General features: G+C 40.5%; 1 protein-coding gene across 1 annotated transcript; it reads right to left on the bottom strand.

Annotated features, from left to right (window-relative positions):
- Positions 1-2,370: 2,370 nt before the first annotated feature.
- Positions 2,371-3,001, bottom strand: LOC124271208 (atrial natriuretic peptide receptor 3-like; the record flags this gene model as incomplete). The annotated part of the gene is made up of 1 exon (XM_046706290.1): positions 2,371-3,001. A coding segment is annotated over exon 1 (631 nt), but the record flags the coding sequence as incomplete, so codon positions are not given.
- Positions 3,002-17,491: the final 14,490 nt, after the last annotated feature.

Raw genomic sequence — 17,491 nt, 5'->3', positions numbered from 1 at the left:
ACAGAGCTGCAGATAAATTTTGGGGTCATTGAATTATGTACTCGCTTGTGTTCATCTCAATTGGGTATTCTAATTTTCCTTTGAGTAACCAAATAAATTGTACTCATCTCACTCAAACTCAGTTGGGTAGCTTGTAATTTTCCATTATTTGTAAACATATAATGAAGTTTAAATGTTTGTTTACGTGTTTGTTATTTATATTTGACGTGTTGTATAAGAAACGATAAGAAAGACTGCAAGTTGCCTCAATCCCTCAATGTACGTCAGTATTTGTATTTATCCACCGGTTCGCAAGCTAAGACTTGACATATTTGTGTGTACGCATGTAAGAATCAAATTTATTGAGTATTTTCAAAAACTCAAGAATACTTGTACGCAATAGACGTAATAGGAATTGAGTTTTCACATAAATATTTGTGTAATTTACACAGATACGTTTGGAACTGTAATGTAATGACACACAGTCAATTATACAGAACCTTTAAACGTCGGTGCAATTTCATAAAACTGATTCTAAGATTTAAGACGGATGACAGTTCACATGAAAGTCAATTTTTTCACGTATCAACAAGGATTCCATTTTGAATGCAGTTTTGCCATATATGAAATGCACAAAAGGATGCATATCACACGAAACATTTACACGTCTTTTTCTGTCATGCAGTAAAGATTGAACGTTTAATGCATCTATTTCCATCATTCTATTTTAAGATAAAGGGCAGTTGAAACTGCTACTCGATCATCCATAATGCTCCCAAACCCCCACCGTCTCGTAGAACTTACACGAAATTCTATAAGCATGCATTCTAATTTTGCAACAGCAGATATTGTTAGTTGCAACACTAGTTGCAGTTCATATGAAACTCTTCCAGAAGATAATCTAATTTGCATATTCACTTCATATGAAACTCGGCAGCTATTGTTATTTGCAACAATAGTTGCAGTACATATGAAACCCTTTCGGCAGATAATTTAATTTGCAACAATAGTTGATTTTCATATGAACCTTTTCACACGGACATTCTAATTTGCAACAATAGTTGCACTTCATATGAAACGTTTCCAACAGGTATTCTAATTTGCAACAATAGTTGCAGTTCATATGAAACCCTTTCGGCAGATATTCTTATTTGCAACAATAGTTGCAGTTCATATGAAACCCTTTTGGCAGATATTCTAATTTGCAACAATCGTTGCACTTCATATGAAACGTTTCCAACAGGTATTCTAAATTGCAACAATAGTTGCACTTCATATGAAAGTCTTTCGGCAGGTATGGAAGTTTGCAAACATAGTTGCAATTCACGTGGAACTCTTTCATCAGATATTCAGCTTAAGCATTAGTTGTTGTTAACTTGAAACAATCCCATTAACTTTTCTAATACCAACCCTTCCAATTAGATAATTCATTTCGCCCGTCGGTATTAATCAGTTACACTGCACATGAACGATATGCTGCTAACCATCTAATCAATCATTTTATCAAAACACGATGGGATTTTACAAAATACTAATATGCAAAATATAATAGATATATTCTTCATTATTCATTTTATAAATTTAAAACAAATTGCAATAACGTGATAAACTCCATGCCTATAACCGATATATTCAATAATCGCCATAACACCGCGTGTTCTGGTACGCCTCGTACCAGTATTATTCAACATATTAACATGTGCCATTTACCGCGACTAATTTACATCGTTGTGTCCCAAGTGAAGAAAATGTTCAAACAGATCTCAAACGCATCGCCCACCAAACTTCAAGATGTCATTTGGTATGGTACAAGAGTGTCACACACATGGTATGGTTCTTGTTGATCTGCACTGGAAGAAAACTTTCACATGAAATACATCATACAAAATACAGATATAATCAGTTTCATGTCATTGGGTGTGAGTGCATCTCTGAAAGAAAAAGTGTAGACGATATTGCAGTGTGTGAAATAGTTTCCAGATTTGGCTAGCCAGTCAGGCAAGCTATGCCTGAAAGTTACTAGCCCAATACAAAATTTCGCTAGCCCGAAAGTTGAATGTGAAAACTAAGCAAAAGATTACAAAATGGTAAAATACCATTATTTATCAGGTCACAATCTTGCATGATTGAAAAGTGTAACTTAACTTAACTAGTCGGAGAGAGTAATATATTTAAAAAATGACCCCATAGAAATTCACTAGCCAGTGGGGCCAGTGACTGTGAAGATTTACTGGCCCGACTGGATTGTAACTAGCCACAGGCTATCGGGCCAGTGGTTATTTCGCACACTGCGATATTGTTGTGTGTGTGACATATATGTCAAAATGTGAAGTTCAGAGACAATGAGAAAGAAAGTAAAACTTGACATGAAGACAAGACAATACTCCTTACCTCCATAGTCCCTCCCAAGCTTCTCCGGAAGACTGTCAATGATTTCTTCAATCTTGTGGAACTTGTGGAACGTGTGGGTAAAGTTCTTTGAAGTTCTCAGCGCAAAGTGAACACCATCGGTAGCAATGTGGCAGAACCGGTGCATGACATTTTCTCGGCCATTAGGGTTGTACAGAAGCATTATACGACTCCAGTCAAAGTAGTGAAACACCTTTATCAAGTAATCTCCAAGAGAATTGAAATTAGCACCAACACGGGTTAACACTGAAAACTCTTTCTTGGCTTTTGTGCCGAAATCCTTGGCCATGGCACCGGCTGTTAGCAACGGCGTGTTCCAGTATGCCACCTGCCTAGCAACGGGCGCAGCGGCGTAGTCGCAGCATGGTCCGAAGAAGACGTCGACGTTCTTGTCTGCGTAGAACGTCACGGCCTGGTTCATCCCTTCAGCGTTAGAACATTTGGAATCACCATACTGGATGGTGAGTTCGGTGCTTGTCAAGATTCCTGTTTTGTTAAGGCTCTCTTTTGCGACTTCCAATCCGGGTGCCACTCGTTTGATGGAGAACATGTGCCGTTCATCCGCTGGTAATAAAACGGCGATTTTGGCAACGCTTTTGGCAGCAATTGCCATGGGAACCAAACATACAAAAATCGCTGCGAAACGCAACATATCCATCATTCCAACCAAATTGTTTGAAATATTTCCAATATTTTGTATATATCCAATCTGTTGTGGAGTGTCGCAATACGACACACTTAGCAGACACTCCTTAAATAAACCACGGGATCTTGTAATGAAGATCCAAAGATCAGACACTACACTATGCACTTCTGTTAGAATATGATACACATGGAATTTCCTTCCAGTATCAGTTAACACGTACACAATACTCACTTTTCATTCCAAGAATACTTGTCTGCTGTGCGAGTATTCCGTCCTATCATTATATCTCCAGTTGTTGGGACATTAGGAAAATACCAACAGGTCCTAGCTTGTCTATCCTACTGTGATATACAGAACTGAATGAGATTGGTTCCAACAGCTACCACGACGAGCTCTTCCTTTCCCAATATTATCCAGATATGGCTGTATTCTCCGCTGGCTTGTTCAAAGAGAAAAAAAATTGTTTAAATGTTCATTTATTCGAAATATATTACTACTATTATATTATGTCTCGTCTAATAACTAATTAAATATTTTCAAGAAATTTCGTCCTTTAATGAACGTTGTCTACTGGGGACCATTTTGCTGTTGACCTTTCGGACGTCTACAACAGACAAGTTACGGATAGTGCTATGACAACTTCATTATATCTAGGCAATAGGAATTCTTTGAGACTCTTTTCGGTCAGCTTGAACGCTGTGACGGCGTGGGTGGGAGTTCACACCGCTGTCCATCACCGCCGACGATGAGAGCAAAATGTCATGTCATTCAGGTCAAAGACGCTTTGTTCCTTGGTGAAGTACTCGGCTTGGCGCCATGTTCGCAGGGCATAGACCGTGTTTGGGGCATATGTGGGGTTCAGACACCAATCAGCGGGTCTTGACCTTTCGAAATGGGTTAGGGAGTGAGTTCAGTTTTACGCCGCACTCAGCAATATTACAGCTATATTGCGGCAGTCTGTAAATAATGGACCAGACAGCCCAGTGATCAACAGCATGAACATCGATCTGCGCAATTGGGAACCGATGACATGTGTCAACCAAATCAGCTAGCCTGACCACCCGATCCCGTTAGTCGCCTCTTACGACAAACATGAATTACTGATCAATATTCTAACCCGGACCTTCAAAGGTGCTTTCTAAAAAAGCCACAAGGGTTGTGACCGAAAAGAATATTGCACCGTCCATTATTCTAGCAGATAATGTCAGTTTGTGTTTTTGGGTACGTGTGTGTGCAAGTACGGGCATAAAAATGCGTCATACGGTTTTGTCTCACTGTCTTTGTCTGGACAAAATAATATTCGTTATTTTTAAAATATTAGGTATATTTGGTCGAGTGATTGAGTGAGTGAGTGAGTGCGTGCGTGCGTGAATGCATGAGTGCGGGGGTGATTGAGTCAGTGCGTGCATGCGTGCTTTACTGCGTGAATGTGCGGATGAGTGAGTGCGTGCGTGCTTGCTTTCGTGCGTGAGTGAGTAGTTTGGTGAGTGCGTGAGTGAGTGAGTGTTTTACACCGTTTTCACAATAATCCAGCACCGCTTGAACCACTGTAATTAAGCTGCCCCACAGACCAAACGCTAATGTGAGACACACGTTTAATTGAAAGAATAAAATTGTTCATCATGAATGAAAATACAAAGAAATGTATACGCTGATAGTGTTGTTGCATCCGTCTGTCTGGTATCATCAGAATACTGAGTCTCATTTGCAAACATCTCTCCCCCATGTGACTAAACGCACCGCACGTATGCCCCTTCGAAAACGAAAAGGGGCGGTGGGGTAGTCTAGTGGTTAAAGCGTTGGCTCGTCACGCCGAGACCCGGGTTCGAATCCCCACATGGGTACAATAAGTGAAGCCGATTTCTGGTGTCCCCCGCCGTGATATTGCTGGACTATTGCTAAAAGCGGCGTAAAACCAACCTCAGTCAGTCAGTCAGTCGAAAACGAAAAATGATTCAGAAACAAAATATCTCAGGTTCAAAGCCCAGATATTGTCTCGTTGAGGTTTAACAGGTACACCAACATCAGTTTTGTGTTTCTCCACAAACATACCTACAAAGTTTAATCACTGACATGCCGTTCTCATGCGGGTGGGGGATGAAATCACTAACTCACAAAGGATTACTGGTACTTGGGCCATTTAAAGAATGTCTATCTTCTACACATAACTTATCCAAACCAATTTGATACACGCATCTCATCGTAAACCTTTTATTTTCTCCGTTGCGAGTGGGGGTTTCAGTTTGTCCCCAGAAACTTATCCTTGAGGGTGGGGAACAAATTGTTCGGATGATTAGACTCATTAACTAGGTTGACAGTGCGTCGGTTGGTTTGTTTTTGGTCTGTTCTTGTCAGTCAAACCCTATTGATCCGGACGAGATATTTATGCTATGTTTCAACGGTAATGTCAAATAAGTGAGTGAGTTTAGTTTTACGCCACACTCCAATATTCCAGCTATATTGCGGCGGTCTTTAACTAATCGAATCTGGACCAGACAATCCAGTGATCAACAGCATCTACACATTTGGAATACGATGACATGTGTCAAACAATTCACCAACCGATCCCGTTAGTCGCCTTTTTACGACGAGAATGGGTTTATGAAGATAAATTCTAACCCAGATCTTCACGGGTACCTGGTACGTAGGGGTAGCTTAGTGGTTATAGTGTTCGCTCAGGACGCCAAAGATCCGGCAGTATGTGAGATGAGGTTAAATTGGGTTTAACGTCGTGCTTGAGAATATTTCGCTCATATGACGACGTGCATGCGTGTGTATGTGTATGTGCGGCTGCTTGTACTAGCCCAGACTGAAGCTGGTTTTATAGTGCTAGCCCACTGAGATACGTTGTACCATGCCGCAGTGAAGCATGAATACCCCACTCAGACACATTATACTGACTCCGAACCGACCTGTCCTTGTTGTACCCATTTATACCGAGCGCCAGGCAGGGAGCAACAAGTACCATATTTTAACGTCTTTTGGTTTGACGCGGTCGGGGATCGAACCCGCGACCTTCCGCTCTCCGGGCGGACGCTCTAACCACTACACCACGGAGGCGGTCCCGGCAGTATGTAATTGTATGACATGTAGGTTCTTACTCACACATTTCCGTCACTGGATTATCTGGTCCACAAACTGATGTACACATACATATACACATGCTTTGCAGATACGAATTAAAACATTTACACTGAACTTCAAGAAATATTTCATTGCAAAAGACAAAAGTGTGAATTGTGATCGTGAAGACAATTTCGATATTATGCTGGAATTCGAACCTAGGAACAGCTGACCGTAACTTTGAAGAGCGAATTAGACTCTGTAGCCAGAGCCTATAAGAGCAATAAACTATAATAACTAAACTAACCCTTAGTCTCTGAATATATATAACTTTGATAGTAACACATAAACCCATTCAAATTGAAAAGGACCCCCAGTTAGAAGTTGGTATTGAAGTAAAAGGCAAATATTATGGATGACGACTTTTTCCTTATTGTATGCCATACAATGAAGTAAAAGTTATCATCCATAATATTGACCCCCCCATTGAGATGGGAAATTCAGAACCTGAGGGAATCTAGACTGCCTTCATGTAGGAGTTTGGCATCGCAGGGTGGGCTAGGTAGTATGGAAAATAATGTGGTTCCTGGATTATGAAACAGACTATGTAAAACCCTGCCTCTGGGGGCAGCTCAAACGAGATCCTATGACGCAAATATGTGTATGTATGTCCAGCTATATTGCGGCAGTCTGTAAATAATCAAGTCTGGACCAGACAACCCAGTGATCAACAGCATGAGCATCGGTCTTTACAATTGGGATGCGATTACATGTGTGAACCGAGTCAGCGAGGCTGACCACCGGATCCCGTTAGTCGCCTCGTACGACAAGCATGGATTACTGAAGACCAACTCTGGCTCGGATCTTCGCGGGTTTTATGACTCAATGGGATACATTTGCAACTGAAGCTGTCAAAAAACCACGGGTAAATATCATACAGACTGTGCGACAGCATCACCCCCTTAACTTTATACGTTTTACACCCGTGAACTGTTAAAAGCGGCATAACTATGATACAGGCGATAAAAAAAGAACTCCGCTTCACATGAAATTCAAACAAGTATTCTGAAATTAAATAATAAATCTTCCCTTTGTGCAAGTATTGCAATTGTATAAACACATGGGATATCGTATTAAGTGAAGTTTGATGTTTCAACACCCTCACTGAGAAATGTTACAACAATATCAAAACCAATGATCGACATCATGAGCATCGAATCTCGCAGTTCAGATACAGTTAATGCAGTGTACGTTGGATAAGTAAAATGTATAAAATAATGATTACGTATTCATTTAAAAAATTCTACTTTAACAAAGACGATAATATATGTTTACACGTTTATATCAGTATACGTTTTTTACAATTTATCAAAATGAATTAAGTAAATAACAACAAATATCACAAGGAACGAGTAATATATTAAAAATATTTCCTGTTCAGAACAAATATTTAAAGAATAAGTTGGCACAGAACCTACCTTCGCGATCACAGAATCCGTGTAGAGTTGTTCGTGAATCGGCTCTTCGGCTAGGAAGATGTAACGCTCGTACAATCCTTAACATAAGACTGGCATTCCCGGATTTATCCAATGACTCAATAACGGGACACGTGCCACAGTTAACGGATCATTACATTATACCTCTGTCTGGTTATCTCGCGAAATGCGGCCGTACCACAGGTTCGGACAACGCCGATGAAGCCGTTGCAGTCTGTGCAGGTCCGATCCAGCTGACGAAGTTGACAGACGGCACGTTGCAGGACTGTATGCAGCTTAACATTAAGCGCCAATTTTTATCGCATCATCCGAATCGTTTAGAAATGACACGCTTGTATCACGTGTATATTGATAACTACCATTTTCAGGAATGATCATCTGTTCATGGGATGGGTGTTTTGCGATTGATCATATGTATCCACGATGTCAGCGATGTGCTTTTAGCTGAACAAGGAACTTATGTGAAACAGTCGTGGTTTCAGACCGTTAACCCAGTTGTTCGTCAATATCCGCAATTTAGAAATCTTTGCTGTCGTGATGTGATGCATCTGCTGTAGAAAATGTTTCTTTTATGAGATACAGCTTTGTGATATGTTTCTAAATGGGCAGTTCGATCAGGATGACATCTGACCTCACGTGTTGTGAACATAATCTCCTGATCTCGTAACTATTTCGTGTGATCTCTTCATCAAGACAGGGTGGACATTCTCTTGATAATATACAGTTTATTTCCTCCCCTGAATCTGACACAGAACAATTGCAGGTATGTTAGAACAATAGTTGATTTTCTGTTGGAATAAGAAAGTGCTGTTCGTTCACAATTTACATCTTAATAATCCTTCAAGCACTCTCTCGCACAACACAGTCAGCCATATATCCGTGAAAATCACAATAGAGGCAACGAGTATTAGAGGCACAGAAGAATAAATAATTTCAAAATTTATCAGAACATGAAAATATCCTTAAACCAATCCCCGTGGAAAAGCGAGAGAGATCCACCTGTTTTCCTCGAAGTGAACGCAATGAGTCAAGATGTGTCTCCACTGAGGCAAATCCCGTCTTCTCCTCGTATGGTCTATATACGGACATGAATCTCTGTTGCTCTGTGTGCACTTGTAGTTCTATCTGCCCCAGTAACCGTACAATGCCACGCGCTGTTAATATTCAAAGGAAAGACATCATTGTCAATCGTGAACATGCACTTTGGATTAAAAATGCATGGTTGCGATTCACTTGCAACTATGAACGTTCGCTTTGGTTTAAAAATGCATATTCCATTCACATGGATCGTAGAAACTGGCAGTTTGCGTTAATTCTCCATGCATATGAGATATCTTTGACGCATTACCATGAAATTATTATTCCAAAAGAAAACTGTGACAACCATACTTTTAGTAGTTGTCCTTATCCAAAAAAGGCGATGAAAGTAAATGGTAAAACCGGATATTACCTGAAGTATCTTCAGGTACCTGGACAGAGAAACACGGCTCTGTGTGATACAAAACTCCTCATATTTAACCCCCCTGGGCACTGTTTATACTATGAGACCTACGTGTCGCTGTCGTACTTATCACAATGTCCTAGAGAGATTGGTGGTGGAGAAATACCATCCGATCAATATGTCAGCACAATGATGAATGCACCTCACGGAAGGAAAACACAACCGTTGCTCTTTATTTCGAAAGCACACGACACTGATCCATATAGGTCCATATGATATCCAGCATTTAATAAATTCAATGCAGTGAATGGGCTCGGTTTGTCAGCTACATGTCAGTCAGCCACTGATTGCCATCACGATTCACTTAACAACCCAACAAGGCACACACGTCTCCATAGATCAATACGCGCTGGGAGGAGTATGATAGGGGCCGGTGTGATCAGCGTGAGGGAATCAAGACGGTTGGGATAATTTGTTGGCCCACTGACCGTCCTCACCACTGACCATTTCTTCCACTAAGGCAGATGTTATCCGCTGACCATTTTGTCTACAGACAGTTGTTCTACACTGACCATTTCTTCCACAGAGAGATGTTTTCTAGAATGACTTCAACAACGTTGAATTGAAAATTCCAAGAAAGAAACTGTTGAGTTGCCTATAGCATCCTTTGTGAAATGTAGTCTCACGTCCTCTGTGTTCCTCCCTTCTGCAAATGACAGAATGATAGAATAGAATAGAATAGAATAGAATAGAATAATACGTTAATGCCTTTTCTGGAATTTGTGTTACCCCAACATATTTACATAAATTCTTTGATATAGGTATCTTCACATTTGTTTAAGAGAGATATGGTACTTGGAATAAAGGATGTACGGGCTCTCTTAGTTTTCACAATTGGAACTTTGTAGCGGCGGCCTGAAGGGAGGAGGTTGTATTCTGAATTTAAGTAGTGAGTACGGTCAGATATGATTTTGACAGCTTGATTCACGATTTGCCGCTATATATTGACGATAAACATTCAAATTTGACTCCAGCGATTTTACTTGCAGTGTTAACAATTTTGTCTATTTTAGATTTGAGATGAACTGAGAGAGACCCGTACCAACAATGGAAGGAAAATGTTAAAATACTCTGAATAAATGCTACATAAAAAGATGACATCACAGATGGGTTAACATTAAAAGATCTCAGTTTACGCATGAGATGAAGACGTTGTTGACACTTTTTGTATAGGGCTTCAGTGTTAGAGTTCCAGTTCAGCTTAGTGTCAATGAATACAATTCCGAAGTGATAGTGTGTGAGTTTATACTGTCCTCATATTTGAAACATCACTTTCAATGGATGTATTTGATCGTAAAGACCAAACAAATACCAATATTCCTGTTTTCTGATCTCAACTCATCTTTTGTGAAATGTAGGTTTCACGTCGTCTGAATGCCTTATTTCTGCAAACGACATAATAAAAACAATTCAGATTTGATATTGTGTGCGTTTACAACCGTCTACACATTTGAAACACCACTTTTAACGTATATATTTGATCGTAGAGGCCAAACAATGCATGTTTCATTTAATAATACTCCTTTTGTTCTAGTCTGAACTCGTCCTTTTAAATATCCGTTGTGAAATGAAGGTTTCACGTCGACTGAATGCCTTGCTTGTTTCTGCAAATGGTTGAATTTATACAATTAATACAATTCAGACATTATATTTTATGACCCTACAACTCTCCACGTATTTGAAACATCACTATCAGGGATATATGTCGTAGAGAACAAAGACATATGTGTTAATTTGGCAACAGTCTTTGTTTTCGGGTGTCAACGTGTCCTTTTTGAAACAGGTATACATAATTTTAAAGGTTGACACACAAAGTAGGTGTTGAATTGCATGAATTGTTAAATAGTATTACACTATGAACACGTGGGACTGAGCCATCGTCATGAACGCACGGCAACAAGTGGCTCGTTTATACATAGTACTGATTTGAACAACCCATTCCTGTTTACAAGATTAACTCTTGACGACTGACCGTTTCATGTTTTAATATTCTCGGAGGCAAATTTGCAGGAGGGGAAAAAAGTATTTAATAGTATGGTAATATTCGTGGATGAACACGGGGGTGGAAGGTGGTGTTGATATTTTAATATTCTTGGCGTTAATGAAGATTCTCTAACACTTCAATAGAATGTTCAAGGGAGGGAGGCGGAGGGAGGTAGTTGGTGTTATTATTTGAATATTCTTGCAGTTAATCAAGATTCTATAACACTTTATTAATTTGTCCAAGGGAAGGGGGCGGGAGGGGAAGCACTTTAGCCGAGTAAACGCGCAGCAATTCAGTTAATTGCTACCTTTGAAGTCCGTTTCTTGCTTATGGTTTATCTGAAACCTTGGATCGCATTACCTGCTGTCGTGTCGGGTTCTGATTCTTGTATCAGGAAACTCTACCATCAGACCAGATTCGTGAAGGCAGTTCTCTCTAACCACGATGGAAGCTTGCACGTACTGCCAGTAAACACGAGATGGTTCAAAATGACCCGGGCATAAGTCGAGCTGTGACATGTCATAATATGAATATTGTGAAGAATTAGTTCTCCATTGTCAAAAAGCAACCATCTCCTGCCCAGATGCTTTTCTTTTGAGAAATGCTAAAGTGATTATCTCGAAACATCGTATAACACTGCCAATATCATATTTCTAACTTTGTCACGAACTGTCTGTTAATTCTGCCTCCCGAGGACATCTGTCAGTAAAAGCATAAACAATGCTTGCCATTGTCAAGAACATAACAGGGTCAGAATCTCTCATGAGATGCCATGGTAATGCTGAAATCCCCGATGGCTCCTTGGTTCCTGATATTTCCAAGACCTAGATTCATTGGTCAGACAATCTCTCGCTACCACCTTTGAACACAGCTTCAATATAATCTCAAGGCAATATCCCCAATGGACGAAACTTTTTATTGACCATTGGAATACTGCCTACCTGTTTCGAGTAGGCACTGAAAGAGGTATGAGAGTCTAAAGGGGGTTTCTGTATCCAAGATGCATACGAGGTAATCCGGGTTGATAGCTTCTCTCTTGCGTACGGGCATACCGTATTGTAGGGATCTCTCGGCACCACTTAAACATCCAATCTTGTCACTTAGTGAATCCAGCGAAATGCAATACTGCCCACGAGTAGTGCTAGCTTAATGGCAAGTAATGGACCGGCGGCGATCGCTTGTGGAAAATGGTAACCGTTTATTTCCAATTTATTGATGTTGAGTTTAACAGCACTTGTAGAAGACGAGTACTCCTGTCTTGTAACAATGCGTTATCTGGGCGACTGTTGCCAAGTCACAAGCTATCGATTCTGTCTTCAGACACTGTGGGAAGAAATAAAAAAAACGTCATTTATGCATGAAATCTATTATGTAAATACTTAAGGGTGATCACATTCATATCAGGGTAAAATATTACAAGAATGAAATCGTTAATGGTTTGTGTTCAACGAGCTGCCAATTTCATTCGTGTAAACTCTTGTCGAATGTGATTAAAAACAAGAGAATATTCAAACGTAATACTTTATTTACTCAGAAAATATGGATTATTTGCAAGAAATAGAGATCATAAAAATTATGCTTTCCTGGGGAGTAATTTCATTTACCTTACAACTTGAAGTGCAGCCGTATATCTCGGAAGAAGAAGTAGAAAAACATGATTTATTTGCCTCGGGTGAAGGACGAGAACAATTAATTTCATCAAAAACAAAACTGATCAATTCCTCGAAGTGTTCGAGATCAATATCTGTTCGAGTAAACAGGGCCGGGCTAAATGGAAGCTCGTTATCTCGCTATTCATTAATAGGATGTATCATCGGAAATAATATGGTTACGGTCGAATTCATAACGCCAAAGGCCCCAATTTATTTCATGACAGACGGGTTGTGTATTCGATGACTCGTGATCTATGTTTGATGTTGTCAAGCACATTTCTTATACTCCCTTGATGATAAAACTGGAACAGGTTGTTGAGGCACGATTAAATAATGTGTATTCTATTTTATTTCATATTACGTGTGGATTATTGCTACACGGGTGAGTGAGTGAGTATGGTTTTACATCGCTTTAGCAATATTCCAGAAGTGTCACGTTGGGGAACACTAACAATGGACTTCACACATTGTAGTGGGTGAGTGAGTGAGTTTACTTTTACGCCACACTCAGCAATATTCCAGCTATATGGCGGCGGTCTGTAAATTATCGAGTCTGGACCAGATAATCCAGTGATCAACAGCATGAGCATCGATCTACGCAATTAGGATACGGTGGCATGTGTCAAACAAGACAGCGAGCCTGACCAATCGATCGCCTTTTACGACAAGCATGGGTTACTGAAGATTAAATCTAACCCGATCTCCACGGGTCTCACACATGTAGGAGTCGAACCCATGTTTTCGGCGCTTTAACCACTAGGCTACCCCACCGCCCCACAGGGCACAGTACAGTCACACGATGTTGTGTCGAAGTCGTTCATATTTTAACATATCTGAAGTTCGAGGCAACCTAAAAATTATATCTGCACATTTACGTGTGAATAATACAAAGCATGTGCGATGTTAAATTCAAAATCAAAAATTGGTCCAAATTTGTTATGCATGTATCATTTAATCATTAATGAACCGTGATGACAGTACATGTAGGACATGTTTGTGACTGGCTTCGACACATCCGAATCGACATATCTTGGACAAATGATGATGAATATAGAAGGAATAGAACTTAAATTTTATTTCTATAAAACACGTCATAGTTCGACACAACCGTAGTTGCTTCATTAATGTAGCCCGCAAGCAATCATGATATGTGCGTGCCAGAGCAGTTTGATTTTGCATAACTACAGACCAATGTCAAACACGTTGTCATATGATAGCAGAGCTAGTTTGGTTACACAAACAAGCCTGACCTTTATCCGTGCGGCTGTGTGGCTCGGGGTAATTGAACTTCGAACCGACTGGTGATTTAAGGACGGAAGATGTCAAGTGCAAAAATATGCAAGAAATGTACATCGAATCTCCCCCGGGGGCATTCTGTTGTCTAGTACAATTACCAAATTCGAAAGTAACAAACTCTGAGATTTGATCATGTTTTTGATATATAAACACAATTGGATTAGATTATAAATCGTCCGTTCAGCTTGCTCTGTTTACAGACGGTATTGAATTAGATGCAATGTCTTTACATTCATTAAGAGCGAGTGAGATGTGTGAGTGAGTGAGGTGGGTGAATGAGTGAGTGGGTGGGTGGGTGGTTGAGTGAGTGAGTGAGTGAGTGAGATGGTGAGATGGGTGAGATGAGTGCGTGAGATGGGTGAGTGAGTGATGTGAGTGCGTGAGATGGGTGAGTGAGTGAGTGAGATGGGTGAGTGAGTGAGATGGGTGAGTGAGATGGTGCTCGAGATGGGTGAGTGAGTGACAACAACATCCCGAAACTGGAAATGCGCCTCACACATTAAACTCACATGGGGAATCGAACGCGCATCTTCGCATTGACGCTTTAGTGTTCAATTAAGTTAATAAGCAATACATCGAAAGTCAATAAGGCCACGCCTACATACCAACTCCTGAATGGGTGTGTTTGATATTGCATTATTGCATTGAACGAAGTCACTATTCAAAGGGGACGGAGGGGTAGCCTAGTGGTTAAATCGTTCGCTCGTCACGCCGAAGCCCCGGGTTCGATTCCCCACATGGGTACAATGTGTGAAGCCCATTTCTGGTGTCTCCCGCCGTGATATTTCTGGAATATTCCTCAAAACGGCGTAAAACCATACTCACTCATTCAATGTGAGGAGAGGCGAAAAGGAAGCATAATATTCCGTCAAATGTTTCACATTTATATTTGAGCTAGTGAGATCCATTATCATGTACATATTGTGTCGTTTTCATAGATTTCAAAGAATTCTTCTACTAGGTTTCTTTAAAATATATAATTTCATTTAAAACTTAAAACATGCATTACGCAATTCTGATGGACATCTTTGACATTGTAACTTTCGAAAATACATAAATTTTCTTTTTGACACAGAAATTTACAACATCTCAATGTTGGTCAGGGTCATGTGGTTGCTATTTCACTTCTTACCACAGTCATCACAGAACCAATTTATTCTTACACCAAATTACCCTGCCGTGGGTTACGTCTTAGAAACTGAATGAGCGATAGTTGAAGATACATAATTACATTTAACACATTTTAAACGCATAAAAACATGTTCCATATACTTTCCCTTCCGCTAAGCTTATTACCTCACTTGACTCATTTCAAGAAATGTTAAAGCCATGCGTTTTGTTTGAAAGAGTGGATGATTTGATTTGTTCAAGCCCTTTTTTGATCCGCTTCTGTGGCAGTCGAATTTGAACGAAAACAATTTGATGCTACATTACACTTGAGAACTGCAATTGATTTGAATGTTAGCTCCCGTCTGGGGGTATTTTATGTGTTGGAGCGTTGGATCTTATTGGATGATACTTTGTGGATGAAGTGCTCACACATTGCTGACACGAGTGTTGAACGAGTGAGTGAGTGAGTGAGTTTAGTTTTACGCCGCACTCAGCAATATTCCAGCTATATGGCGGCGGTCTGTAAATAATCGAGTCTGGACCAGACAATCCAGTGATCAACAGCATGCGATTCGACCTGCGCACTTGGGAACCGATGACATGTGTCAACCAAGCAAGCGAGCCTGACCACCCGATCCCGTTAGTCGCCTCTTACGACAAGCATGGGACACTGAAGGTTCATTGTAACCCGAACCTCCACGGGTGAGTGTTGAACGAATGCCAACAAAGCCACTTTAGACAATATTCAGTTGTATGTCACTAAGATATGGTGTGTTTGTTTGTCTGTTTGTTGTTTAACGCTGTAATGCTCAAGGTATATGGTGATGGTCTGCAAATAAACGAGTCTGGACCACACAATCCAGAGATCATCAGCATGAGCATCAATCTACGCAATTTGGATACGATGACGTGTAAACAAAGTCAACGAGCCCGACCACCCGATCCCGTTCGTCACCTCTTAAGACAAGCATGAGTTACTCGGATCTTCACGGGTACTTGATGCGAAAGGACATACTGAGGTGATGCAAGTCCTAGAAGTTTGATACCCACGAGTGACATAACAAGCACACTTGTTTAGGGTGAACCGTTTAAACCAACCACCATCACAGAACCATGGTTCGCCAAAAGGACACCGACAAAAGATCCGAATCTTACATTACAATGTGCCTATTTTCAATTCGTTAACTTCCAAATCTAAAGCTGAAATGTTATCCTGGCAGATGGATCAGGATGTCCACGCACTTGTGCGTGCTCAAAGATCTAACGTATTATTACACCGGTTAACCCGTGAGGCGCTTGAAGGTTAACAGTCATATGACCTATCCCACCGGGTACCCATTCACTGCTGGGTGAACAGAGGCAGTATTTGAACAAATTCACTTGCGGTGAGATCACATGTGTCATAAATGCTTTGCTATGTGTCAGGACCAGAAGGTACCCCCGTTAACAGAAATTCTGAGGAGTCAAGGTGCCAAACACGGTCACCTATCCATAGACAGTTCTTGACCAACGTTGCTTAACTTCAAATGACCTGGGGCTTCTTTCACGAAGCAGCCTTTACTAATGTTAACCATAACTCCCACGCTTTGACATTGCACTAAGCTTACCTTGATCACTCACGATCACCTGAGTGCTTTGTGAAAGAACTCTAAACTCTATGCACTGGCCTAGACACCACTCGACCAAGGATACCCATCATGTGCTTCTCAAGTGCCACCATGCCAAATACCGTTACCCATCCAACTACTCTCCGCCAGTTTGTTTTGCTTAACTTTACCTGATATCTGCTCAATCCGCTAGACGACATACAATGCACACAGAACACATCGAAATTGTGAAGTACTCTGTTCAGTCACCTACAGTTAGTCATCTGATGTCGTGATTATTTCTGGTCATGAAACTCTACCCTTGACACGAGATTTTCAATCTGAAGCCTGTTATACGAGACCAGAAGTACTAACTGATGTCAGGAAATATGTCCTTATTAAATGTATCCTAAAAGTTCATTGCTTATCAGTTTACTACCTTTATTAAACCTTATATATGGCTCATTTTCGTTCAACGATGTGTCTCTTTTCATAGATTATGTAGAATATGTCTTTCAAGTACGTCTGCAGGGGTCGGATTTCGACAGCTGTCTGTTTGTTGAAGTTTGAATGTAAAGCTTTATTTTTAAAAATCCGCACTGACAATACGATATAAAAAGGCGGCAATGCGTCCTACAGTCCCACACCCGCTGTCCATAGTTGTCTCCCCTAGGAAAGGCAGGATACTATAATCCTATCTTCGAATCCCATATTTGCCTCCATTGTGGTTATAGGTTTGTCGTGCATTTGTGATTATATCAAAGTCGTA

The sequence above is a fragment of the Haliotis rubra genome, unplaced genomic scaffold (assembly GCF_003918875.1).
Source record: "Haliotis rubra isolate DU_JTF1 unplaced genomic scaffold, ASM391887v1 Scf1589, whole genome shotgun sequence".
Classification (NCBI taxonomy): Eukaryota; Metazoa; Mollusca; class Gastropoda; order Lepetellida; family Haliotidae; genus Haliotis; species Haliotis rubra.
This window is presented reverse-complemented; position numbering and strand designations above follow the sequence as displayed.